We start from the raw sequence: 27075 nt of genomic DNA on the forward strand, positions 1-27075 counted from the left end.
TTGCCAAGACAGGTAGGAAGGGTCTGGGACAAAGGAGTGGGTAAATAAGTGTTAGGAGGATGCTCAGGGAGTGTGTACATGAATAAAGTACCAGGAGGCTGAAGGAAATATACCTTTGGTCTTGGGACATAGATGGATACCTGAAGACTAGGGTTGTCAAGAATCCAAGAATCAGTCTGCATTTTCAAGTTAGCCAGCAGGGGGGGAGTTTCAAAGCAACTGAGATTTGAGCAGTGGTTCTCAAAGTGTGGTCCTCAGTCCAGCAGCATCAGCATCACCTGGCAACTTGTTGAAAATGCAGATTATCAGGCCTCACCACAGATTTACTGAAGCAGACACTCATTGCCTTAACAAATCCTCCAAGGAATTCTGGTGCATACTTAAGGGTGAGACCCATTGCTTTGGAGGGCTGAAGAAAGCGGCAAATAGAATTCAAGAACTAGTGTTTCCTGAGAGAGCCAGGACAGTTACACATTGCAGCAGTGTAGATGAGAATCCTTTCAAAGCATGATGGAGCCTGCTGGTCAGAAGTGGTGGTGGGGAATGTAAAGGGAGTGTGGTGGCTTCAGAGGTGTGGTCTCTAGGGGAAAACCTTTTCATCCCTGAACCTCTCCACTTTTTTCCATAGGACTTTGTCTTTCTTTCTTTCTTTCTTTCTTTCTTTCTTTCTTTCTTTCTTTCTTTCTTTTTTCTTTCTTCTTCTTTCTTTTAGAACTGTTAAGGGTAAGCTAATCAAATGACCCTGTGATAAAGCAGACAGACTGGCTATGCTGGAACACTGCCCATGGCTTTTTGTTTCTGTTTATATATTTATGAGAGGTGAGGAGGGGTAGAGACAGAGGGGGGACAGTATCTGAAGTGGACTCTGTGCTGATCGCAGAGAGCCTGATGTGGGGCTCTAATTCATGAACCGCGAGATCATGATCTGAGTCAAGAGTCATTTAACCCACTAAGCCACCTAGGCAACCCTGCCCATGGCTTTTATTTTCACCAAGTACCTTATGCTGTCGCTAAATTTCACTGTAAGAAGTATGGAAAGGAAAAATAAAACATTTATTGAAGGTCTTTAATGTGTTGAGCAGTGTGCTAACGGCTCATGCAAATGCAAGCTTATTTAACCCTCACAATGTTACAGTCATGGAGATTTATTTATTTATTTATTTATTTATTTATTTATTTATTTATGAGACAGAGAGACAGAGAAAGAGAGGCAGAGAAAGAAGGAGAGAGAGAATCTTAAGCAGGCTCCACACTGCCTGATGCAGTGCTTGATCTCATGACTGAGGTCATGACCTGAGCCTAAATCAAGAGTTGGAGGCTCAACGGACTGAGCCACCCAGGTGTCCCCAGTCATGAATGTTTTATTGTTTCTATTTTACAGATGAGGAACCAGTGGCTCAGAAAGGTTAAGTAACATAGTTCAGAAGAAACCATGTAGGATACAATCGCTAGTCCTTCTGACTTCAAACACCATGCTTCTCATATTAGATAGTAAGCTACCCTGTGAACCTCTCATCTAGCCATTCTAGGGCCATGCCTTGTGATTATCCATACAAAGTTAACTTGGAAATATCAATTAGGTGAATTGATAAATGGATGGGTTAGTGAAAGTATTTGAAACTTTAAGGACTTTTTCTTTCTTCTTTTTTTTTGTTTTTTGTTATTGAAGTATAATTAACATACAGTGTTATATTACTTTCAGGTATTTACTGTAATGACTCAACAATTCTAAACATTGCTCAGTGCTCATAAATGTAAGTGTACTCTTGATCTCCTTTATCTATTTCATCCCTCCCTTCAACTACCTCCCCTCTGGCAGCCACCAGTTTGTTCTCTGTATTTTAGAGACTATTTTTTAACCTTTTTTTAAAAAAGGACCTCTTTAGGCCCTCTGCCCTTTTCTAAATAATATTATTTGGTTTTTTGGGGGTTTTGGTTTTGAGTTGTATAAATTCTTTATATGTTTTGGATATTAATCTCTTATTGGATATATCATTTATAAATATTTTCTCCCATTCAGCAGGGTGCCTTTTTGTTTTGAGACTTAAGGGACTTTTAAGTACATTCTGATCTTGTGTTTCTCAAATGTTCTTTTAAAGCTATCAACATTCCTTGCTGGTGTTCCAGGGTTAAGCACATTGCCTGGGTGCGCAGCCATACAAGTGAGAAAGTCCCTAGGTATCCTTAGCCCTGACCAATTTCTTTCTTTTCCTAGCCTTACCAGAAAAGCTACACTTTCATCTTCCATAGGTAGTGGACATTTACTGTAAGATTCTGTTTGGGTCAATAGTTTTGCTGTCAAAAATAAGTTTGAAAAATGATAAATCTAGACCACCTTCTTCATTTTACAGGTGAAGTACTGAGTCCCATAAAGGCAAAATCATGTATCCAAGATTACCTGTGTTTTCTTTAGTAAAATAACTAAAACTTAAAACTAGCATTCATGAAATATTCTTTTTTTTTTAATTACAGAGAGAGACAGAGCATGAGCATGGGAGGGTCAGAGAGAGGGGGAGACACAGAATCTGAAGCAGGTTCCAGGCTCTTAGATGTCAGCACAGAGCCCTGATGTGGGGCTCGAACTCACAAACCACAAGACCATGACCTGAGCTGACCTGAGCTGAAGTCAGAAGCCCAACCGACTGAGCCACCCAGGCACTCCAAAATACTCTTTTTTTTATTTTTACCATGAATTAGTACAACTTGTTTTCTAGGAAGAATTTAGATTAATTTCTTTATTGAAAAATTTGGAGTGATAACTTTTTTTTGGAATTTTTTTTTGCCAGATACTGTGCTAAATAGCTCATATGTATAATTTTATTTCAGTTTTCATAAAAGCCTTATAAAATAGGTACTATTATTATACTCAATTTTACAGAGGTAAAAATGAGGTTTAGAAGGATTTAATGACTTTTCCAAGGTCACAGGCTCAGGAAGTTGTAGAGTTGAGATTTCAATCCAGATTGTCTGATTCTAGTTTCTGTGCTCTTAATAAGTTGCCATGTTGCAAGTGTTTATATTTCAAAGCAGTCTGTAGTGGTATTCAAACTACAGCTTGTGGGCCAAATCTGTCCTGCTTCTTGTTTATGAAATTAACTTTTATTGGTTCATAGATATATCCAATGTGCTGCAATAGCCTGTTTTAATACTTATGACAGAGAGATGCTATATGTTCTCCAAATAAAATATTTACTAACTGTCCTTTTACTGAAATACTTTAAAAACCTCTATTCTATAGGTATCAAGTTAAACATTTTTTAGGTGTCTCCTGAGGAAAAACACCAGAAATATGCCTAGGATTTGTAGAAGAGGTAGGCATTGTGTGCCCTGCAGTAAATTGCTGAATGAATAAAACAAGCTCAGAAACCTAGCCTCTCTGCCTCCTGCAGCCTTCATTGTGTTGGCTTAAGTGTGTCTATATGACCTCTTTCTTGTTGTCTTTTATGAGTCACAACAGAGGCCTTATCCCTTCCACTCCCTGTCATAAATGCCTTAGAGCCTGGACTTGGATCTCAGCTTAATGGGTTTGATCCCCTTTAACTCCAAGGTCTGCATCCGTGCCAGGTAGGGAAAGAGGCAGATAACTCCAAGGGCTGCTGTAGTCTGATCCAGCTTCCTTTGATCACTAAGTATTTCTCAGGGAACTCTAGCTTGCGACTCCACCCTTCTCCCCGTCAGTTGCTTCTACTTGGCTAAGCCTGGGATGCAGTCTGTGAGGGCAGCTCCCAAGTGTCTAGGCACTCTTAAGCACCTCCACTGGTTTATGAGCCAGACTTTGCCCCACCAGTTCAGTCTTTAAAGTCCTCCTCCCTGGATCCTGCTCAGACACTTTGAATCCAGGAGAGAAAGATGTGTCAAGCCTGCCTGGAGAATAGCATCTGCTTCTAGCCAAGATCTCTCATCACAAAGTAAGGATACTAAGTGGTGGAATCACCATCATACCTGTCTCCTTCTTATACCTTGTTCTGTTGGGTAGATGCAGTCCTTTCCAAAGAGGCATGAAATTCTCTGCCTTTTCTCCACAAATTAGTCAGTACCCATTCTTTCCTTATACTTTGCATTTTTGAAATCTCTTTTTCTTCTACTGTTAATATAAATAATATGCTGTCTTCATGGAATCCCAGATATGTTAAGTTTATAGAGCTGGGAAAGTCTGTATCTAGTTCTATGCCTTTATTATGCAAATGGAGAAACTGTAGCCTGTAGCCGGGAGAAAATAAGAGCCTGGGCCAAGGCCAAATGGCTGATTACTGCCAGAGCAAACCAGGGCTGGAACCTAGGGCACTTGACTGAGGCTAATCACTTTCCACTACTCTCTCTTTCCAGCAGGGACAAGGATAGCCTTTGTTTTTTGTTTTTGTTTTTTTTTTAAATCCAAACTCAAGTTTCACTTAGAAATTTTAGGGCCCATTTACTTTTTTTTTTTTTTAGTTTTTTTTTTTTATTTAATATTTCCAGTTATTCTGGGTCTTCTCAGATTTTAGGATGTTGACCTATATTCTAGCTACATCTGGTCTCCTTGACAGAAAAATGTTGGTAATATAGTCCTGGGTTTGCACTGTAGGAGTTGCTAGAAATTGCAGAGGTAGAACTAATGTACATTAAAAAAAAAAAACTAGCAGTAACTAGTGGACAGCAGGCACATAATTTTGAAGTCACTTTTCCTAACTCAAAAAGGTCCTCTGTTTCTCCCCTTAGCAGCACAGTGTGGTAGTGTGGCAGCTAAAAGTCTAGACATACCCAGTAAAATCCCCAACTCAACTTTTACTTCCTAACTGTGTGACCTTGAACACTTTACCTTCTTTCTCAAAGACTGGTTTTATTCAATTGTAAAATAAGAATAAGAGCAGCCTTTTCACAGGATAATCATGAGACTTAAAGAATGCATGTAAAGTGGTTAGCCTAGGGCCTGACAGGTAGGAAGCTCTTTTGTTTTATTACCAGATTCATTTTTCTCTATTACCAAGCAATGATCGCCTCAGAATAACAGACATGGCTGATAACTGTGCTTCACAGCAAGAAGGAAAAAATTTGGCGCTGGTGGGGTCCCTTCCCACATTTAATAATCTTTGCAAAGGGCCCCATTTCTGAAATAGAGCTGCTGGAATCTGTGAGCTTTGAATGGGCAACTGGCAGTGCATTCTCCTCCCCTTTTCAGCAAAAGACCAACTACCAAGCTTCAAAAACAAAAATGAAGCCCACCCCTTGTGATTCCTCCTGAGATCCTAACCAGGATTTGGAAAACACCCAGATATGGTCAAAAAACCATCTAGTGTTTTGTACCAAACCAGGATAAACAAGACATTCCAATATAAGGCACCCAGCACTGCCCCCTTGTCCATTCACCCCACCCCAGTAACACCAGCCAAATTGGAATCTTGGACTTAATTTATGAGAAAGGCTCTGTAACCCAGGATACTGACTGAACAGGGCTGGCTGTCTCTTGCTGGGGTCTGCAGTGCAGCATCACTAGGCTGCTGACATGAATATGGAAGGATTTACTCTAGCAAAGGTAAGCTTTCTTTCTTCCCTTTCCAAACCCTACCTCACCTTCTTTTCTTTGTAAAACCTTTATGTGGCTGGATTTAGGGGGATTTTTGGCCACTGGGAGAGAAAGTCAATGGCAGAGAAGTTGGAGGAAGCTTGGCTAGGTGTGCAGGGAAGTTAAAGTGAACAATAGGCTCCTTTCATTCCTTTGGCCAAAATGACCAGGACCACCCTGGCTTAACTGCTTCAGGAATGGTTATGGAGTTGTAGAGAGTAGTTAATTTTCTTGTTGAAATAATGTGCTAGTCCTCTGTCTCACAAATTGAGGAGTTTATTGATGTGATGGATCTGAAGACTAACGTGAGAATCTCAAATGCTTGAAACAACCACTTGGTTTCGTGTTTTGAGATCCAGATTGGCATAGACTAAGCCAATAAACGATAGCTGAACCAAACTATAAGCTTAAAATCTAAATTATTTCTCATACATAATGTCTAAATAGTAGAAATATTTTAGAAAACATGTTTTCAAATTCTGGCTTTGGCAGTAACTGGCTGGTTGACTTTGAGCAAATCCCTTCACCTCTCTGGGGTTGAAATAAGATGGTTTCTAAAAGTCTTTATGGATGTATGAATCTATAATGCATTCAGTCTTTTTACAGAGCATCTATTGTATTCCAAGCCCTTTGCTAGGGTCTCAAATCCATCTATTTATTTTAATTTCAAAATACTCCTGTAAGATAAATATTCCTATTTTTGGATGAGAAAACTGAGGCTCAGGGAGGTAAAAGTGATTTGTTGAAAGATCACATAGCTATTACAGGCAAGAGGAAGAATTTGATTCTAGATCTTCTGATTTCAAGTTAGTTTGCTTCTATGATACCACAATTGGAGCATGAAGAAATAAAACAGTCTTATTACTACAAATGCAAATATGTAGTGGAATCATATTGTCCCAGGAATGATATAAAGGTGATATGCCAGAAATTATTGCCAGGCTGAGGTATCAGGACTCTTAGGTTCTAGTACTAGTTCTGAAGACTTTAGGTGAGTCCCTTCCTTTTTGGGCCTCAATTTTCCTACCTCCAGCATGCTAGGATACAGTAATAATGATTAAACAATAATACAAATTGTATTTGTACTATCTGGATCCTCTTGGGGCTTTTAACACTCCCTCCATTTTCCATCCCAGAAAAGAAAGACTTATACCTATTGAAGGTGAGAAAATCCCTATATGGAATCTATTTTTTTTTTTTAGTTTTTATTCAAATTCCAGTTAGTTAATATACAGTGTAATATTAGTTTCAGGTGTACAATTTAGTGATTCAACACTTCTATATAACACCTGGTGCTTATCACAAGTGAACTCCTTAATCCCCATCTCCTATTTCACTCATCCCCCCACCCCCACCAACTCTGGTAATCATCAGTTCATTTTTTACAGTTAACAGTCTGTTTCTTGGCTTGCCTCTCTCTCTCTCTCTCTCTCTCTCTCTCTCACTTTTCCCCCCTTTGCTCATTTGTTTTGTTTTGAGTTACAGAGTGAAGAAAGAGCATTAAACCTTTAAAAAACAGAGAACCAAAAGGTCAGTCTTGACAGAGGGTTCTGTTAGGAAGGCTGCTGAGATTAAGACAGGCTGCCAAGAGTAGCTAAGAATTCCTGTGTTCCCTTGAGTGATCCTTTCACTCTAGAATAAACCTGTCCAGCCCATTGTAGCCCAATGCAGAGAGAAAGATGGAGGGAGAGAAAAGAGCATTGTCTTGTTGAAGGGAAAACTTGCAAATTCTAGGGAAAACAATGCAATTTGTCCTGGGTAATGGGGATCAGGCCCACATGATACTGAGATGACAGGAAGATAAGGTAAAGGAAAGAGAGGCTTGACCTACTCCTAGCTGACCTTCCCCCTAAGGCTATTTTCAAGTGTATATTAATTAAACTATATCTAATTCCAAGTAGCCCAAAAATTCATTCACCCTTTCTCTTTCTCTCTTTCTCCATCTCTCTCTCTTTATTTCCCCCTTTCCTCCTTTGGTCATCTCTTCATTCCTGTTTTCTTCTTTTGATTTTATTTATTTCTTTTCTTTTCTTTTCTTTTTTCTTTTCATCCAGGACTCTTGCTCACCTTGCTTATTTCATTTCTTTTTTTTTTTTTTACCTTTCCCTCTTATTTTCCATCCTCAGTCTGGCCTTTCTTTAAGACTTCCTCCTGTGGACTCAGCTGGGAGAAAATAGCCCTGCCCAAGTGAAAAGTTTACATAGGGTTTTACATCCTTTACCTCACCAGATTTTCATAGCAAACTTTCGAGAACCCCAAAGGAGAGATTATTTCCATTTAACAGATCACCTCCACTTATAGCTCAGGATATTAGGTGACTTGCTCAATATCACAACTAATACATGATGATTCCAGAACTATAACCCTTTTTTTTCTAGAATATGAAAACTTTCAGTTTTACCATTAAATACCCAAGTGATCCTTAAGGAGTTTTACGGGTTTTCCCTTTCTTCTATTCTTATACTGTATTGTAAAAACAAATTAAAAATGACAAGAACAGTAGCAACAACAAATGCAGTTTTGGGAAGAAAAAGAGGACTAGCCAGTGTGTTACAAACTAAGAAAACTAATTTATCAGATGCTTATTAAGTACTCAATGCTATCTCATTCAAACACAACTGAAAACAGTACTCAAACCTGAGTTTATCTGACTCAAAAGTTTTGATTTTTTTTCATTATATCATGTTGCTTCCAAAGAGACTAATCTCAGCCATATACATATACATGTACATGTATGCTTAGTATGTGTTACTGTGTATCAGAACTTATGAGTGTGTACATGTTGTAGCTATCTATAAAATGTTAAAGCTTCATGATCCTGTCAAGTTTCATTTCTAAACCTGTTTCCCATTTGTAATAATAATAGCTATTAATACTTTTTGATTACTGACTTGGGCAACTTGATCACTTATTTGTGTCCTATGAACTTACAGATTTTAATTTATTTAATACTCAAAGCTACTCTGAGATGTAACTAATAGTATTAATTTAATTTCAAAGATGAAAACACTATGTCTAGAGAAATGAAGCAGTTAATAAAATCACAGAGCTTGGAAAAGTGGAGCCAGGATTTTGTTTAGGTAGTCTGATTTCAAACCCTGTGCACTGGATGAAAAATGGGGAAGACAATCCTTATCTCACAAAAGTTTAGAATTAACAAGATGGCATATATAAAAATCATGCTGTATAAAAAAATGCTAGGTAGCATTTTTCTCCCAGGATTTATTATCTAGTTCTTCTGGTCATTAGTCACCATCTTTTAATGCTTGTTCATTGTATGATGAAGATCTGTACTGGTTTATTTATAGAATGTTTTCACATTTATTATGTACTTCTCTAATGGTGAAACTCTTACCTGGGGCAGTTTTCTCTCTAGTTAAGTGAGTTTAAGGCACAACAGCTTTGCTGGCATCTTTGCTTACACAAGGTCTATGTTATATCCAGGCTTTTGTTGAATTAAGACACTCCCTTCCTGTTGAGTGTTCCAAGGAATTTGTGTGACCATATGTGGTACTATGTGTAGACACATGTAAATGCACCTGTGTTTCATTAGTGAATGTGAGTATTGGCAGAGTGTGAGAGCTTAAAATGACTTTTTGAGAGTTCTTTATGTAAAATATTTTTTGTAGTTCTGCAATTTGCATTTCATTATATTCTCAAATATTCTGACCCTACAAAAGTAGTAACTATATAATGCAGCTCTATTATTTTATAGATAGGGAAACTCAGGCTCACTAAGGTGATGTAACTTGTGTAAAGTCACTCTTTAAATCAGTGGCAAACTTGAACTAGTGTCAACTGGTGGAAAAATGTATGTTTGTGTCACTTTATGACACTCTAGTAGTAGCTGTTTATGGCATACCTGCAGAGCCCCCATCACCATTTTTGGCATAAGATACACAGACTTCTAAGACATGATGTCCACCTCCAGAGAGTTTATAGTCCAATTTGGGAAATAAAAACAGTTCATGAGGCAGCTCACAGAAAGGTAACAAAAATACAAAGTCTGACTTAATGTAATTGGGTGTTATAGAGAGTAAGTAGTCTTTCAGAGGATACTGGTATAGAGAGCCTACAAAGGACTTTCTGGGGAAGTTAGGATTTAGATTTGCCTTAGAGTAGAAATATAGAACATATGGTGTGTGGGGACAGTGCAGATTATTAAAACAAACAAACAAACAAACAAACAAACAAACAAACACTATAGCCAGGGGGGAGAAGGAGAAGAAAACAAGCAGTTACTTTCTGTTATGTTCTAAACTCTAATTGTACTGAGGCCCTTTTGTGTAAGTTTTCAAATTTACTTCTCCAACGTTGATATTATTATATATATTTCATAGGTAAGGAAAAAAAGTTTAGCGTGGTTAAATATTACCAAAGGCTACCCAACTGGTCAGTAGGAGGCCTAGGTTTTGGAAAGAAAAATCCAAGAAAGGTCCTCCTCTATATCAAGGGCTTTCTGCCAAATGACATATGGAGACTGGGGATTAACACTTTGGCCACTGCTGTGTAGGGAAGGGCCTGAGATTTTGTAGGCAAGTCTATTGTTCTGTTTATTAATCAAGGTAAATATCTAGGCCTAGCCCAAATAAATATCTGGGAATTTCCTATCCATATGTGAGTCTGTGCATATTTTCGATTTTCTATTTTTGATTAACAGTCCCTATCTCATGAGTGTAGGACTAGGATTTAGTGAAATAATTTATATAAACCACTGAACATGGTGTTTAGTATATAGTAACTTCTCAATAAATGGGAGTTTCCACAATTATCATAATCATAAATGATGTCAATTCAGTGTCTCCCTTCCAATATGAGTTTGCATGTCTGTTTCTAGAAGTGATTATAACTACATGTGATTGCATGTTTCAGAATGTACAGGGTTTTCCCAGATATGGCTATGGATATGGCATATTCATGTTCTCTGTGTATATATGTATGTGAGTGTGCAAGTATATTTTGTGGAAAGTGGTATAGTAAGGTGATTAAGAATATAGACAATGGAATCATAATTTCTGGGCTAACAACCCAACTCAACTGATTGTTAATGAGGTGACCTTGTTCAAATTACTTTACACTTCTATTCTGTAGTTTCTTCCTCCATAATGTAGGGATAATAATGGCATATGCTTCATAGTGCGGTTGTGAGGATTAAAATATTTAATCTACATGGGCTGCCTAGGTGGCTCAGTCAGTTAAGCGTCGGACTTCAACCCAGGTCATGATCTAGCGGTTTGCGAGTTCGAGTCCCGCTTTGGGCTCTGTGCTGACAGCTTGGAGCCTGGAGCCTGTTTCGGATTCTGTGTCTTCCTCTCTCTCTGCCCATCCCCAGCTGATGCTCGCACTCTGTCTCTGTCAAAAATAAATAAACTTTGGGGCGCCTGGGTGGCTCAGTCGGCTGACTTCGGCTCAGGTCATGATCTTGCAGTCCGTGAGTTCGAACCCCCTTTGTGCTGACAGCTCAGAGCCTGGAGCCTGTTTCAGATTCTGTGTCTCCCTCTCTCTGGCCCTCCCCTGTTCATGCTCTGTCTCTCCCTGTCTCAAAAATAAATAAACTTTAAAAAAAAGTTTAAAAAAATAAACTTAAAACAATTTAAAAAAAAGATTTAATCTACATAAAACACATGGAATAGTGTCTGGCTTATGCACACTCAATAAATATCAATTTATTATTATTATTATTATTATTATTATTATTAAAGTACAAAGGCTCTTTGTGACAGTGTGGTTTTATGTGTGGATGCAAGTGCATGCATTTCTGCTTTTAGATAAGATTGCATAAGCTTATGTATGTGTATTTATATTATTGTCTGTGTTTCTGAGTTTGACTGTAGCTGTGTATGGTATGACTGAATGTTTCATCCCCTCCCACAAGTCTAACATCTTGGCTGATGTACTATGAAAACCTAGAATGAAAGCCTAGAGGTTTTTGTTCTCACTCTGACTCAGGATTGGTCCAATAAAAAGGGTTTGTGCATTGCAGAGAACATTTCATCTGAGAAGTTAATATTTCCCTCACATATTCTCACTTGTTTTGTTTCATTTTTCACTTTTTTGAAGTATAACATATATGCAGAAAAGTGCACAAATGCTAAATTTTTAGCTCAATATATTTTCCAAGTTTATAGCTCAATGTATTTTCACAAACCGAATACACGCATGTAACCAGTATGTGTAGATCAAGATACATAACATTACTTAGAAGCTTTTATCCTCTTCTTTTCTTAGTCACTTTTCCTTTCCTAATGGGTAAACACTCTCCTGACTTCTAACAACATAGATTAGTTTTGCCTGATTTTGTGCTTTACAGAAATTAATTCATATAGAATGTACCTTTTTCTCTGGTTTCTGGTCTTGTTTCTTTCTGTGACATTACTTTTGCGCGAGACATCCATATTTTTATGTAAGGTTGTAGTGGGTTAATTATCATTGCTATATAGAATTCCATTGTATGAATAAAATACAATTTAGTCATTCATTCTAGTGTTCATGGACTTTTAATTATCATTTGTTTTTAAACACAATTCAAAGAGGATGGGAAGTGGCAACAATGAAAAAAGAAGCAGAGGAAGAATTGGTGACTTGGCTTAGGTAATAAGTGAGTTAGTGGCCAAATCAGGTTTCTAGTGCCTGTTTCCTGATTCTTGGGCCAGAGTACATTCTTACTTTTATACTGTTGAAGGAACTCTATCCAGATTTCTAATCTGAAAGAAATGATACATAATTATTACTATAAGTGACCTTTTAACTTTGCTCTCCAAAGTCCAGTATACAGAGATTACTGAATGTTTCTTGAACTGAAAGGGATCAGGTAAGGGAGAGAGAGATTCTTGGCTAATTGGTTTTTACTTTCTCAGGCACTTGGTTTGGCTCTTGCCTTTTCAGTTTTCCAGACACACACAAAGCCCTTTTGTTTTCTTTCTTTCTTTCTTTTTCTTTCTTTCTTTCTTTCTTTCTTTCTTTCTTTCTTTCTTTCTTCTTTCTTTCATACCAGCAGCTATTCATTTGCCTGTTTCCCAGAGTTATGTGGGCCATGAAACCAGGCCATCTCTTCTGGGCTGTGTTGTTTCTGCAACCTTTGTGGCCCCGACTGACTGATGGGGCCACTCGAGTCTACTACTTGGGCATCCTGGATGTGCAGTGGAACTATGCTCCCAAGGGAAGGAATGTCGTCATGAACCAGCCTCTGGACAATGATACGTATGTTTAATCATTTGTGCAATTATAGCTGGGGGGGGGGGTACCACTGAGCTCAGGAGGTAGCCTTTTGAAGACCTTTTTTCAGGGTGTGGTTAGCCAGCTCCTGATCTCCATGGCCATACACCCAGTGGCACGTTTCCTGGTAAGACGGTTAGTTGACTCAGGTGCCAGCATCCTATATGGAGTCTGCTTTTCCACACTGAGGTGTCCCAGCATTTTTAGGGTCCTAAAGGTAATTCCATATTCTCTTGATTCTAAAATGTTATCTACAATGCTTTCAAAGAAGAAAGAAATGTGAAAAATATACAGTATTTCTAAGATGTATGTGATGGAACCATGCTACCATAGTCGGTGTAACTATATTGATTTCAGATATGTGAAAATTTGAAAAATTATGGTAATCCATCAGAATCCGGTAACCAACAGTAATGGCTATCACTATGTAACACTTTCTCTATGACAGTCACCATACTAGAAATTTACATACTTTGTCTCACCTAATTCTCACAAAACTCTAGGATGTGAGTATGAATATCCTCATATTATAGATGAGAAAACTGAGATTAAGGAAGAGCAAGTGACCTGCCCAAGTCCCACAGCTAGTAAATGGAAGGGCTGGAATTTAAGCCTGGGTAAAGTGAATACAAAATTGGTACTCTTCTCACCATTCTGCCTTTCACAGTTTCCATAAGATTAACCTTTCTTTTTTAATGGTTATTTTCGAGAGAGAGAGAGTGTGATAGAGAGAAAGAGAGAGAGAGAGAGACAAAGTGTGAGTGGGAGGGGCAGAGGGAGAGGGAAACACAGAATCAGAAGCAGGTTCCAGGCTCTGAGCTATCAGCACAGAGTCCAACACGGGGTTCAAACCCATAAACTGTGAAATCATGACTTGAGCCGAAGTCGGACACTCAACCAACTGAGCCACCCAGGCTTCCTGAGATTAACCTTTCTTAATCTTAGAGGCTTGAAGATTCTCCACAAATATCTATTGGGGAAAAAAAAGAAATGTATTAAAGAATCTTTTTTGATCTTGAGTCACTTTGTCTCCCCACAGTGTCAGAGTTTTCTAAAGTTGATTGTAATGTCTTAGAACTCTATAAGAAAAACTAAAGTAAGACTAGCAGCTAACTTTTTTTGAAAAACCACCTTCCTATCCATCTAGTTTTGGAGTAACAGTCTTTTTATTAAAGGTGTCCTTGAGGGATAACTTTATTATCTTCCATTCCCAATACTTTGAGATAATAGTTAACATTTATTAAGCTGTTACTATTTTCCAGGCACTGTCCTAAGCTCTTTATGTATTTAAAATTTTTTAGTCACCAGTATTGACTGTCCAAGTTGGGTACCATGATTATGTCCATTTTACAATGGGAAAAATATGCATAAAGAAGTTAAATAACTTGGGGCACCTGGGTGGCTCAGTTGGTTAAGCGCCCAACTCTTGACTTTGTCTCAGGTCATGATGTCACGGTTCATGAGTTTGAGCCCTACATTGGACTCTGTGCTGACAGTGCGGAGCCTACTTGGGATTCTGTCTTCTTCTCTTTCTGTCCCTCCCCCACTTGCTATCTCTCTCTCAATCTAAATACAAATAAACTTTATAAAAAATCTAAGTAACTTTCTCAAAGTTCCACAAATTTGTAAGTGACAATATGGGCAGTATGGGAATCATCTGGCTCCAGAGCTTGTGATCTTAACCATTATGCTAGAAGACCTTTCATATATAGCAAGATGACTCAAGGTCAGGTCATATGGATTGGGAGTTGATCACCTAAAAAGAGTGAGTCCGTAGTTGCTGTCTCTTCATTACTATATATTAGGTTGAAGTGTGAAATTGCCTTTTTTTTGTAGTTTAAAAGTGGTCAAATATCAACAATTTAATATAGTCTAATTTCAATTTTATATAGTTGAATTTAATGCTTCCCATTGTCTAACAGTTAGATTCTAACCTAAAGCTTCTGTGTTTTGATCAGTACAATCACATCTTCTCTTAAACAAAAATAGACATTTTTTGGTCAGCTTCCTCTGGAAAGGGTCTCCAGATGTTTAAAAACTGTGGCAAAATTGTGCATCGTTCTTTTCTTTCTTCCCAGAGTAGCTTCCAGCTTCTTAAAATCTGACAAGAACCGGATAGGGAGCAGCTACAAGAAGACCATCTACAAGGAATACAGAGATAGCTCTTATGTGGATGAAATAGCCCAGCCTACTTGGCTGGGCTTCTTGGGGCCAGTGTTGCAGGCTGAGGTGGGAGATGTCATCCTTATCCACCTGAAGAATTTTGCCACTCGTCCTTACACCATCCACCCCCATGGTGTTTTCTATGAGAAGGACTCAGAAGGTAAATCAGACCACCCTTTCTTTCTCCTATCCACAACAAAGACTGCATTTCTTTTAGTGTCATTTTAGAGAGAGGAGTTGGGAATGAAAATAATATTTAATCTCCTTATTGATCTGAATTGGCAGGGTATATAATATGGAGATTCAATCTACCTTTTATCATAAAGAATTACTTGAATAAGATTTTTTCAAAATTTTATTTAAATTATAATTAGTTAAAATATGGTATAATATTGATTTCAGGAGTAGAATTTAGTGATTCATCACTTATATATAATACCCAGTGCTCATCAAAACAAGTGCCCTCCATAATATACATAAAATATTTGACTGTACTTTGGGAAGAGAAGAGTGAGCTTCAAATGTAATGGAGTGTTATTCTAGTGTCACAGTCTTCTTTTTTTTTTTGCATCCATATACCACATTTAATATAATTTACATATGTTTAATTTACTTATATACCACATTTAATATAATTTACATATGTTTAATTTACTTATATGTTGAGGTGGGTTTTACTTGACTAGTTAACATATTATATTTTGTAAACATTTATAATCCTAATTTCATTATTTTACCTTAACATTTTGAACAACACATTCTTTCTTCTGAATCTTAAATAATTCCATAAGCCCTTGAAAAGATTAGTGACCATCAGGCATCAGGTACTGTGCCCATGGGTTTATTTATTTATTTATTTTTAATTTTAATTTATTTATTTAAATTCAAGTTAGTTAACATAGAGTGTAGTATTGGTTTCAGGAGTAGAACCCAGTGATTCATCACTTAAATATAACATCCAGTGTTCATCTCAGCACAGTGTCACAGTCTTCTGAAAGGTCCGGTTTTCTTCTTAAGAGGAAGTTCAGTTTACTAATCTGTAACCCCCATCCAATGGCCTATGATAATGACACAACACTGAGTGAGGGAAGTAGAAGGGAATCAGGTTTTGACTGGGCCACTAACGCCCTGTATCACCTTGGGTAAGTTATTTTCCACAGTTTTCTTCTCTGTAGAATAGGTAAGTGGACCAACTGATCATTAAGTTGGCTTCATTTAAAAAAGTAATTCTAATATAGTTAACATTCAATGTTATATTAGATTCAGATGTACAATATAGTGATTCAACACTTCCATACATCATCTAGTACTCATCACAAGTGCCCTCCTTAATCCCCATCACTTATTTAAGCCATCCCCCCACCCACCTTCCCTCTGATAACCATCAATTTGTTCTTTATAGTTATGAGTCTGTTTCTTGGTTTCTTCCCCCTCCCCGTTTTATTTCTTTTGCTTATATGTTTTCTTTCTTAAATTCCACATATGAGTGAAATCACATGGCATTTGTCTTTCTCTGACTGAATGATTTTGCTTAGCATAATCCTCCATAGTTCTATTCATGTCATTGCAAATGGCAAGATTTCATTCCTTTTATGGCTGAATAATACTCCATTGCATATATATCTATATATCAATATCTATATCTATATATCTATATCTATATCTCTATCTATCTATCTATATTATAGATATAAGCAACAGAAATAAAACGGGGAGGGGGAAGAAACCAAGAAACAGACTCATAACTCTATAGATATCTATATTATAGATAGATAGATAGATAGATAGATATCATATCTTCTTTATCCATCCATCAATGGATGGACACCTGGGCTGCTTCCATGTCTTGACTATTGTAAGTAATGCTACTATAAACATAGGGGTGTATGTATCCCTTTGAATTAGTGTTTTTGCTCTACTCTAGAGGAAGGGGGTGGGTCCACACAGTGCTGGGTCCTTTAAGACTTCAAGTTTTGAATCCCAGCCATGTGCCAAAGAAAGCACACAGGAGAGCTGTGGTGCAGGGTAAGTTGACTGATCTTGCTATTCTGTGATGGCTGCCTGAACAGTGCAGGGTGTGAGATCCCCTGTCTGGGAACAAGAGATTAGGGTGGTGCCATTTCCCCCCCAACACCAACAGGATGGGACCTCAGAGCAGCACAGCAGCCTCCAGTGTAGGCAGGGCATATTTACACTAAACCCACCCCCCTGTGACTGGAAACTGCATATTTACTAGAACAAGACTGACTTTAAGCCAGTACAGAATGTCTCTCCTCTAGAAGACCAGCATAGGCAGCACCCAACATGCACTAAATATACTGAAAATTGAGTGCTTCAAAATGACATCTGCAGTTCTGGTGGAAATAGGTCCAGGCTTATTTTTTTCCTGTTTTTTCTTTCTTCTTCTTCTTTTTTTCCTTTTTTTTTTTTTTGAATCAGGTTCATAGTTTCTTGTTTGTTTAATTTCCTTTTCTCTTCTTTCTTTTTTGATCATTCTTCTTTGTGTATTTTCTTTTTCTTTTTACTTTACTTTTTTTTTCCTTTATTTTTCTCTGGAATCGACTGTATAGTTTTTTTAATTCTCTGCTTTTTTTAAATTCCCTTTCCATTTCTCTTGTTTTGGGGAATCAGGATTTTTTCCTCCAGGCTTATTTTAACAATCAAATAAAATCACACCTATTTAAATGTCCAAACACTTCCCATTAAAAACAAGTAGAAACTCAACAGAGGACTGACCAGTGGGAAAGAGCAGACAAAACACAACAGCAGAGTGCACACAGCATATACCAGAAATACTTCTTGAAGTGCCATGTGACCCCTTTTTAATATAGCAGTACTCTCAGTTTCAGGAAATATAACAAGCTTTTAAAACATGCAAAAGGCAGAAACTTAGCCAAAATGACAGGAGGAATTCTCCCCAAAAGAAAGGTCAAGAAGAAACCATAGCCAGGGAGTTGCTCAATATATATATATATATATATATATATATATATATATATATATATATATTTGATGATGAACATAGATGAACAATACATCTGAACAAGAGTTTAGAACAATTGTCATAAGACTACTAGCTGGGCTTGAAAAAGGCATAGAAGACACCAGAGAAACCCTTACTGAATAGATCAAAGACCTAAAATCTAGTGAGGCTGAAATAAAAATTCTATAACTGAGATGCAAAACCAACTGGATTAGTCACAATGAGGACTGAAGAATCAGAGGAGAGAATAGGTGATACAGAAGATAAAATTGTGGAAAATAATGAAGTTGAAAATAAGAGGTAAAGTAAACTATTACATCATGAGGGGAGACTTAGGGAACTTAGTGACTCCATAAAATGAAACAATATCTATATCATAAAAGTCCCAGAGGAAGATGAACATGAAAAAAGGGGCAGAAGGTTTATTCAAACAAATTATCGCTGAGAAGTTCCCTAATCTGGGGACGAAAAAAGGCATTCAAGTCCAAGAGACACAAAGAACTCCCCTCAAAATCAGCAAAAACCTGTCATCAGCTTGACATATCAGAGTGAAACCTGAAAAATACAAAACTAAGAAATAATTTGGAAAGCAGCTAGGGACAAATGTCCTTAACCTACAAGGGTAGACACATATATGGTTAGAATCAGACTTGTCCACTAAAACTTGGCAAGCCAGAATGGAGTGGCAGGAGATATTTCACATGCTGAATAAGAAAAATATGCAGCCAAAAATTCTTTATACAGCAAGGCTGCCATTTAGAATAGAAGGAGAGATAAAGAGTTTCTCAGTTTCTTTTTCTTTTTCTTCTTCTTTGGGGTCGATCCCCAGTAGTGTGATTACTGAATCATAGGGTAGTTTTATTTTTAATATTTTGAGGAACTTCAGTCAGCTTTAGATTGAAATTCTGTAATTGTCTATTTTCCAAAGAGGGCCTGAAGAAAGGGCGGTGGGGGCAGGAATTCTGTCTTCTTTCTTGCTTCTATGCCATTGGTTTTGCATGAGGATACTATTGGATCAGGCTGTGCAGCACTTTCCATGGCCACAGCTCCTTCTCCAATGGCTGGCACCTCTCCAGGTGCTGGGAGGTTGATATAAAGTCTGTGGTTCTTTGGCTGGATATTACCTGAACAGTTGCCCTCTTCAGGTTGTGAGGACCACTGTCTCATATATCATCCCTCTCTTGGCTTCTATATCTGTTACGTTCATTCTCACTCACCCTGACACTGGGGATGTGCAATTTCATTTTCTAGGCTCCCTATACCCAGATGGTTCCTCTGGTCAGCTAAAAGCTGATGACTTTGTTCCCCCGGGAGGCAGCCACATTTACAACTGGACCATTCCAGAAGGCCATGCACCCACTGATGCTGACCCAGCATGCCTCACCTGGATCTACCATTCTCATGTAGATGCTCCACGAGACATTGCTACTGGCCTCATTGGACCCCTTATCACTTGTAAAAGAGGTACAGACCCCATGGGTGAGCTACTGAGATGTGGTGTGGGATATTTCCAGGAAGCAGTGATGTGTGTTGGATCACCTACATATTAAATAGCAACCTCAAGGAGTGTTAATCCAGCACCTTTATTTATTATTAGGAATAAACCACGCTAAACTTTCTTTCTACTATTTTTTTTAATTTCATTACCTTTTAAAAAACTTTCGGGGCACTTGGGTGGCTCACTTGGTTAAGTGTTTGACTTTGGCTCAGGTCATGACCTTGTGGTTTGTGAGTTCAAGTGCTGCATCAGGCCCTGTGCTGACAGCTCGGAGCCTAAAGCCTGCTTCAGATTTTGTGTCTCCCTCTCTCTGCCCCTCCCCAACTCTTCCTCTCTCAAAAAAATAAATAAACACTTAAAAATAATAATGTTTTCTTATTTTTTCTTACTTCATTTTAAAACCTTGAATTAGTAATGATGAGAGTCAAGTAACATAAAAGTAAGGTGTGCATTAAGAGTTTAAGTGTGATTTATATCAAAAGTGGAGCCAATAGGATTTGGGGAGGACTTGAACTTGGTTGGAAATATGATAAGTTTAAGTACTGCCAGGCCCAGAAGACCTGGGTGTTGCAGAAGTATGGTCAGATTAAAGCCCTGGGTTGAAGGCATAGGTAGGGATGGTGGGAGGGATATTAATCGTATATGCTTAACCTTCAAGTCCTAGGCTCAACTGAATTGGGTTTAACGGGGGTAATAGAAATTTGGAAATCGAAATTAACAGCAAAAGGGGTGCCAGGGTGGCTCAGTCAGTTAAGCATCTGATTCTTGATTTTGGCTCAGGTCATGATCTCACGGTTTGTGAGTTTGAGACCCATGTTGGGCTCTGTGCCGATAGCACAGAGCTTTCTTGGGATCTTTTCTCTCCCCCCTCTTTCTCTCTGCCCCTCCCCCACTTGCTCTCTCTGTGTCTAAAAATAAATAAATAAACATTTAAAAATAGGAAAATAAAAGAAATTATCAGCAAAAGGCCTCATCTGTTTTCCTGTTGACAACAGACTCTTAAGTCACCCTGTCTTGCTATTTCTTTCTTATGAGTACCCTTTGCAGGTTACTGTTGCTAAGGAAGGGATGTTTTCAAGGGCATCTTTCTTTCTTACTCTAGGAACCCTGGATGGGAATTCCCCTCCTCAGCGGAAGGATGTGGACAGTTATTTCTTCCTGCTCTTCAGTGTGGTAGATGAGAACCTTAGCTGGCATATTGATGAGAACATTGTCACTTACTGCTCAGACCCTGCCTCAGTAGACAAAGAAGATGAAGCCTTTCAGGAAAGCAATAGGATGCATGGTGAGCTGGGAGAGGGTGGCCACACCATGACAGTGAAGACTGATGGAGAGTTTGTACTGGGCCTAGCATTTGGTGGATACTTTCACATATTTGGTTCTTTTTAACTTCACAAGAACTTAAAATAGTAGGTGTCTTTTCCCTGTTTTACCTATAAGGAAACTGAGGATCCAGGATTACAGCTAACAGATCTGTCAGCTGTTATCCAGCTAACAGATAAACTGCACAGCTAAAATTCTAACCCTTATCTGTATGACTGCACAGTCTGTGCTCTTGCCGTTAGATGTCCTGCCTTCTAATGTGGACTGGCCTAGATTATCAATTCCAAAGTCATGTACCATATGCTCAGTCACTCAGGGTGAGGATTGCCCACTGATACAATTAGTCAACATTTCTTTGTCCTAAAAAGGTTAGAAGAACTACCCACTTTGTGGGGGGAAATGGTTGGCAATGAGGGAGTTGATCATCTTAATTAAATCTAAAACAAACTAAAGACACAAAAGCCCTGAGTCATGAGCAGATAACTTATTTTAGTAATAGAAACAATTTGATTTTATTTTTGTTTAATTAAGAAAGGGATTTACTTCTTCTCAAAGCCAGACAATTCCAAGGGGAGATGAAAACTCAGATGGAAGATGTAAGGATGGCTTGCACAGTTCAAATTTATCTTTAGTGTTACAACAATTGCTTTTTTTTTTTTAATTTTTTTTTTCAACGGTTTTTATTTATTTTTGGGACAGAGAGAGACAGAGCATGAACGGGGAAGGGGCAGAGAGAGAGGGAGACACACAGAATTGGAAACAGGCTCCAGGCTCCGAGCCATCAGCCCAGAGCCTGACGCGGGGCTCGAACTCACAGACCGCGAGATCGTGACCTGGCTGAAGTCGGACGCTTAACCGACTGCGCCACCCAGGCGCCCCAACAACAATTGCTTTTGATAACCATTGTAATTAGTTAACTTGACAATTGTCCTGTGGAAATTTCCGAGGGAAATTGGCCTGGAATGAAAGATTAGCTTGCAAAATAAACCCCATTCTTTAGAAAACGTCTTCAGATTTCTGGGTTGGAATCTTGGTTCTATCACTTAATAGCTCTGTGGCTTTGGGAGAGAGGTAACTTTATTTCTCTGAGCCTTGGTTTTCTCATTGTTTGCTTGAGAGCAACAATATCTGCTTATTTCCCAGGAGTGTTTGTAAGGTTTTAAATGAAATAAAGCATATGGTCAACATAGTCTGCTTTTTAAAAATGTATTTAAATGTTATCTATTATTATTGTCCGATGGCAAACTTTCTCCCATTAGGCTGTATTTTTCTAACTCTGATATTTTATTTGGATTTTTATTTGCAGCAATCAATGGCTTTGTTTTTGGTAACTTACCGGATCTAAGCATGTGTGCACAGAAGCGTGTGGCCTGGCACTTGTTTGGCATGGGAAATGAAGTAGATGTCCACACAGCTTTCTTCCATGGACAAATACTAACCATCCGGGGCCACCGCACTGATGTGGCTCACATCTTTCCAGCCACCTTTGTGACTGCTGAGATGGTGCCTCAGGAACCTGGCACCTGGTTGATTAGCTGTCAAGTGAATAGTCACTTGCGAGGTGAGATTAAGCAACTCTGACCCTTGCAGTATAGAAGGGAGACGGCATTAATGGTCATCAGGTGTCTGGAGCCATAAGATAGGTCTTTCAGGTGGGACAGCTAGGTATAAAGAATGAAATACTAGACTAGAATTCTGGGACCTAGCCAGGACTTTCCCTAGCTCAGCAGTTAACATGCTGTCCTCTTTGCTCGGAATTCAAAGGAATTAAGATCTGGAGCAATTTGCAGCTTATTGAACAGGGAATGAAGGAGAGATTAAAGAAGAGTAAGGCTTCTTCAGGAGATCATATAGTACTGTGAGCAAGTAGTGATGCTCTAGTTGGGAACCAACAGTTATAGGGGTAGAAGATTTGGTTTTCAGAGAGAACATTGTTGGAGTAATGACACAGTGCATTGAGGAGCATCAAAGGAGAGGGAGAATATATGAGACAATGAAAAGAGCACTAGATGAGTGATTAGAAGGTTTGAGATATTGTCTCACCTCTGTGAAAAACTCACTGTATGACTTTGGAAAAGTGTTTTCCCATGTATAGACCTCATTTTCCACATCTATAAAATTTGTTAGATCATTGTTAGCTCTTTCTTTTTTTTCTTTCAAGTTTTTATTTAAATTCTAGTTAGATAACATATAGTATAATATTGAGCTCACACTTTCTAGAATGATTTGATATATAATAAATTAGGTGGATCTCAGGAAGGTAATATGAGCCAGCCAGAAAAGCCTGAACTCAAATCTTGGTTCTACTAGTTGTTTAATTAACTTTGGTTGAGCTCAGGTAACTTCTCTGAGAGAAGAAAATAAGCATTCCAATTTGCAGTTAAGAGATAGGATTATAAAAGATAGGATTTCACCATTGACTAGCTGTGTAATCTTGGGCAAGTTTCTTAACCTCTCTGATCCTTAGTTTTCTTCATCTGCAAAAGGGCACATTAAAAGTCTGTTTCACAAGACTTTTAATCCTCATAATCATATGAGGATTGAAGGAGGTAACATGTAAAGGTAACATAAGGTATTATTATCCGTTATTACTATGCATACCACAATGTAAATTCTTGCACATTTGGAAATACTATTTAGAATTCAAATTTTCCTGGGGTGCCTGGGTGGCTCAGTTGGTTAGGCATCTGACTTCAGCTCAGGTCATGACCTCACGGCTTGTGAGTTTGAGCCCCGCATCAGGCTCTGTGCTGACAGCTCAGAACCTGGAGCCTGCTTCAGATTCTGTGTCTCCCTCTCTCTTTGCCCCTCCCTTGCTCATGTTCTGTCTGTCCCTCTCTCTCTCTCTCTCTCTCTCAAGAATAAATAAACATTATTATTATTATTTATAATTTTAATTTTCCTGACATTCCCAAGTCTGCAGCTTCATCTCTATGTATAGAAGTTCCATTATTTTGGGAACTTTCCAGTTTACATGTAACTTACTTCCCTTTTTCTTCTTACTCCTCTTTTTTAAAAAATGTGATGCTCCTGCCAGCCCAGTGGTAGACTTCCTTATTCTCATTTACAAAACAGGGGTTAGAGCTCAGATCTAGGAAGTGACTGGCCTAAGGTCATATAGCGAGTGATAAGGATTAGATTTGAACTCAGGTATTTCTGACTTCAAACTCTGTGATGTTGCTACAATGTAAGCCTTTTGAAGAAGCAAGAATGTGATCTAGTAAACAAACAAGTGGTGGTGAGCAAGTGAAGGTACTTGAATTCCCACATGGAATTCCCACATGGAATGCTCCCTTTCTCCCAGTCACGCTGTTAAGGAGTAAAAGAAAGTGGCATAGTGAAGGAGGGGGTAACAGGAGAAGGAGGAAGGTGGGTCATCTGGGTATACGACCTGTTGGGTAGAATGGATCCAGCCATTATGTTCTTCCTCCAGATGGCATGCAAGCACTCTACCAGGTCAAGTCTTGCTCCATGACTCCTCCCATGAACCAACTCACAGGCAAAATCCGGCAGTACTTCATTGAGGCCCGTGAGATTCTATGGGACTATGGCCCGATGGGGCATGATGGGAGTACTGGGAAGAATTTGAAGGAACCAGGCAGGTAAGAGGCAGTGGGCTTCCTCCCCCAGCTCCTGGGACCAGACCACCACCTTTTACAGCCTCTCAGAAATCTTTCACTTCACTCAGATGTTACAATCATTGTCTGGCTGGAATTACATGACACAACTCTTAGCCAAATTCTTGTGGTCCCTTAGAGAGTTTGCTCTTGGGAAGCTACAAAGATTTTTGTAGGGTTATGTCATATTCTCAGCAAAGGATCCAAGTAGAGTTTGAGATTTCTCCTGTTATGATCCCAGGCCACATTCAGAAAATAAAACTCAAAAGAAACCAGAACAGTTGAAATGGCATTTATCCAATTCTTCTTTATTTGACTCATTGTTTACCTCATGGTCCCTTCCTTTCTTTTCTACAGCCTGAAGGAGGCAATTGAAAAGGAGTGTAAAAAGCACTGTGAGAAATGTAGGAAAAGTGGGAGAAACCCACCTTGTAGCCATTCCATTCTCATCCTTTTGGAAGAACTTCTCCAAATCCTTCTACCTTACCCATGAATCATGTAGGGAGAATAGAGCAGAAGGTTAGTTCCCTATTCAGTTGCTAGGCCTTAACTTATACTGACTCACTGGGCTATCAGTGATTCCAGATCTTTTACAGAAGAGGTACTTAGTAAATGACTAGGAGAGTTTTGGGAGGAATATTCTAGGGCACCTGTCATGTTTATTCTTCTAGTGAGAAATAATGGAATGAATCTGCAGAAACCATAAGAAAGTAGGAACTTGGATCTCAGCATAGCTTCTAGAATCTCCAACTGTGCTTGCTAAGTTTTTTGGCTTTCATTTTTAAGTTAAGAATATTTTTGATTAAGGTGAGAAAGGATCTTGAATACGTGAGGATAATTAGGACATGTATAAGGCTATGTAACTTAAGAGGGCAGAACTTTTCCCATTGTCTGGAACTTGCAAAGGGAAGATTTCAGTCTACTATAAAGAATCCCAACCATTAAAACTCCAATAGCAAGAAGGATTTGTTTTCTCTGAAAATAAGTCCCCTGATCTTTGAAAGACTCAAGCAGGCAGAAGCTATATATCACTAATTAGTGGTGTCATCAAAGGATATAACTTCACTGTGTGGAATTTAACCTGGGTTATCCCTGAGGTTCTTACTAAACATAAGTACCCATAACTTAATGAGACCAAGGATGAGGTGGGGATCTATATGATACATAATTAAATCATATGACATTTACCTCTTTATATCCAGTGGCTCAGATAAATTCTTCCAGAAGAGCTCCAGTCGAATTGGGGGCACTTACTGGAAAGTCCGATATGAAGCCTTCCAAGATGAGACATTCCAGGAAAAGGTGCAGATGGAGGAAAATACGCATCTTGGAATCCTGGGTGAGGAATTCTTAACATATGAAATTCATTTACTGGAACCTGAGAACTGGTGAGGACTTAGACACTGGAACCTGGGGCACCTCAGAGGTACACTTGAAACAAGCATCTCCCAAACTGAGTCCTGAGGGATGACTATCTGGTGAAAAAAAGGCTACAAGTCTGAAAGTGTTTGAAAACACTAGGTTAAACGTGGCCAAATAGTGCTTGCTGCAGGACTTCTCATAAACTTGTATTTATTTTTGTTCATCAAAAATATTCAAAATGTGAAGAATATATAGAATTCATCATACTTAATTACTGAACTTTTTATTAGTGAACATCTTCTGGTAACACTGTTATACAGATCACACTTTAATTTTTTTAACATTTGTTTATTCTTGAGGGGGGGCAGAGAGAGAGGGAGACACAGAATCTGAAGTAGGGCCCAGACTCTGAGCTGTCAGCACAGAACCCAACATGGGGCTTGAACCCACGAGCTGCAAGATAATGACCTGAGTTGAAGTTGGATGCCTTACTGACTGAGCCACCCAAGCGTCCCCAGATTACACTTTTAGAAGTGCTTCCCTAGGTATATTTCTGAAGGGATATACAAGGCAGTAAGACTGTTCAGGTTCCTGGCAATATGAGGCCAGGAACAGATTGGCATGACATGCAGACATGCTTGCTATCGTGAGGGATATAGTACAAGGTTTAAAGCCTGATCCTGGATAAGGCATCCAGAAGAATAATATTCAGTAAATCACAGATATAGCAAAGTTGGGTGTGGTTTAGCCACTTGGTAGAGCCAGGAAGTAAAATAGATTGGATAGAAGAAAACTTTTGTAATGAAAGTAATGGAATTGGCCATGTTCTGGGGTTAAGTGTGTGTCAGTTGATTTTAGGAAATATGAACATAGACAACAGGTCTTACATCTGCTGGACAGGAAGATACAAGGAGCAGAAAGCCACTTTGGGAAAGAAGGTGGGCCCTGAGTATGAAGAAGCTATCATTAGCTGGTGTCCAGTATGAGTTTCAGTCTTCTTTGTTCTTCAACATTTTTATTGGGAAAACATACATATAGCATAAAATTTAACATCTTAACCATTTTAAGTGTACACTTCAATGGCATTAAATACATTTCATAGTGTTGTGAAATCATCACCACTATCCATCTTCATAAATCTTTTCATCTTATGAAACTGAAACTTTATACCCATTAAACAATAACTTCTCATTCTTCCCTCTCCCTAGTTCCTGACAACAACTGTTGTACTTTCTGTCTCTATGATTTTGACTACTCAAAGTGCCTCATATAAGAGGAATCATGCAGTATTTGTCCATGACCAGCATATTTCACTTAGCATAATGCCTTCAAGTTTGATCCACATTGCAGCATATTGCAGAATTTCCTTCCT

At 38.5% G+C, this 27075-nt stretch overlaps 1 protein-coding gene across 6 annotated transcripts in view; it reads left to right on the top strand.

Moving 5' to 3' along the window:
- The first annotated feature begins 3702 nt into the window (after positions 1-3702).
- HEPH (hephaestin) overlaps positions 3703-27075 on the top strand; it is a 90030-nt gene continuing 66657 nt past the window's right edge. The window contains exons 1-9 of one of the 6 annotated variants that reach the window (XM_058713002.1): positions 3704-3908; positions 5159-5512; positions 12540-12742; positions 14836-15080; positions 19155-19367; positions 20504-20686; positions 22031-22285; positions 24158-24326; positions 25544-25680. In XM_058713002.1, coding sequence (XP_058568985.1) covers positions 5483-5512; positions 12540-12742; positions 14836-15080; positions 19155-19367; positions 20504-20686; positions 22031-22285; positions 24158-24326; positions 25544-25680 — 1435 coding nt within the window. In that variant the 5' untranslated portion in view covers positions 3704-3908; positions 5159-5482. Of the gene's footprint in view, positions 3909-5158; positions 5513-12536; positions 12743-14835; positions 15081-19154; positions 19368-20503; positions 20687-22030; positions 22286-24157; positions 24327-25543; positions 25681-27075 lie in introns of those variants that run through there. The other 5 variants (XM_058713007.1, XM_058713003.1, XM_058713004.1 and 2 more) reach the window with 5 other exon arrangements.

The sequence above is a fragment of the Neofelis nebulosa genome, chromosome X (genome assembly GCF_028018385.1).
Source record: "Neofelis nebulosa isolate mNeoNeb1 chromosome X, mNeoNeb1.pri, whole genome shotgun sequence".
In the NCBI taxonomy this organism is placed as follows: domain Eukaryota; kingdom Metazoa; phylum Chordata; class Mammalia; order Carnivora; family Felidae; genus Neofelis; species Neofelis nebulosa.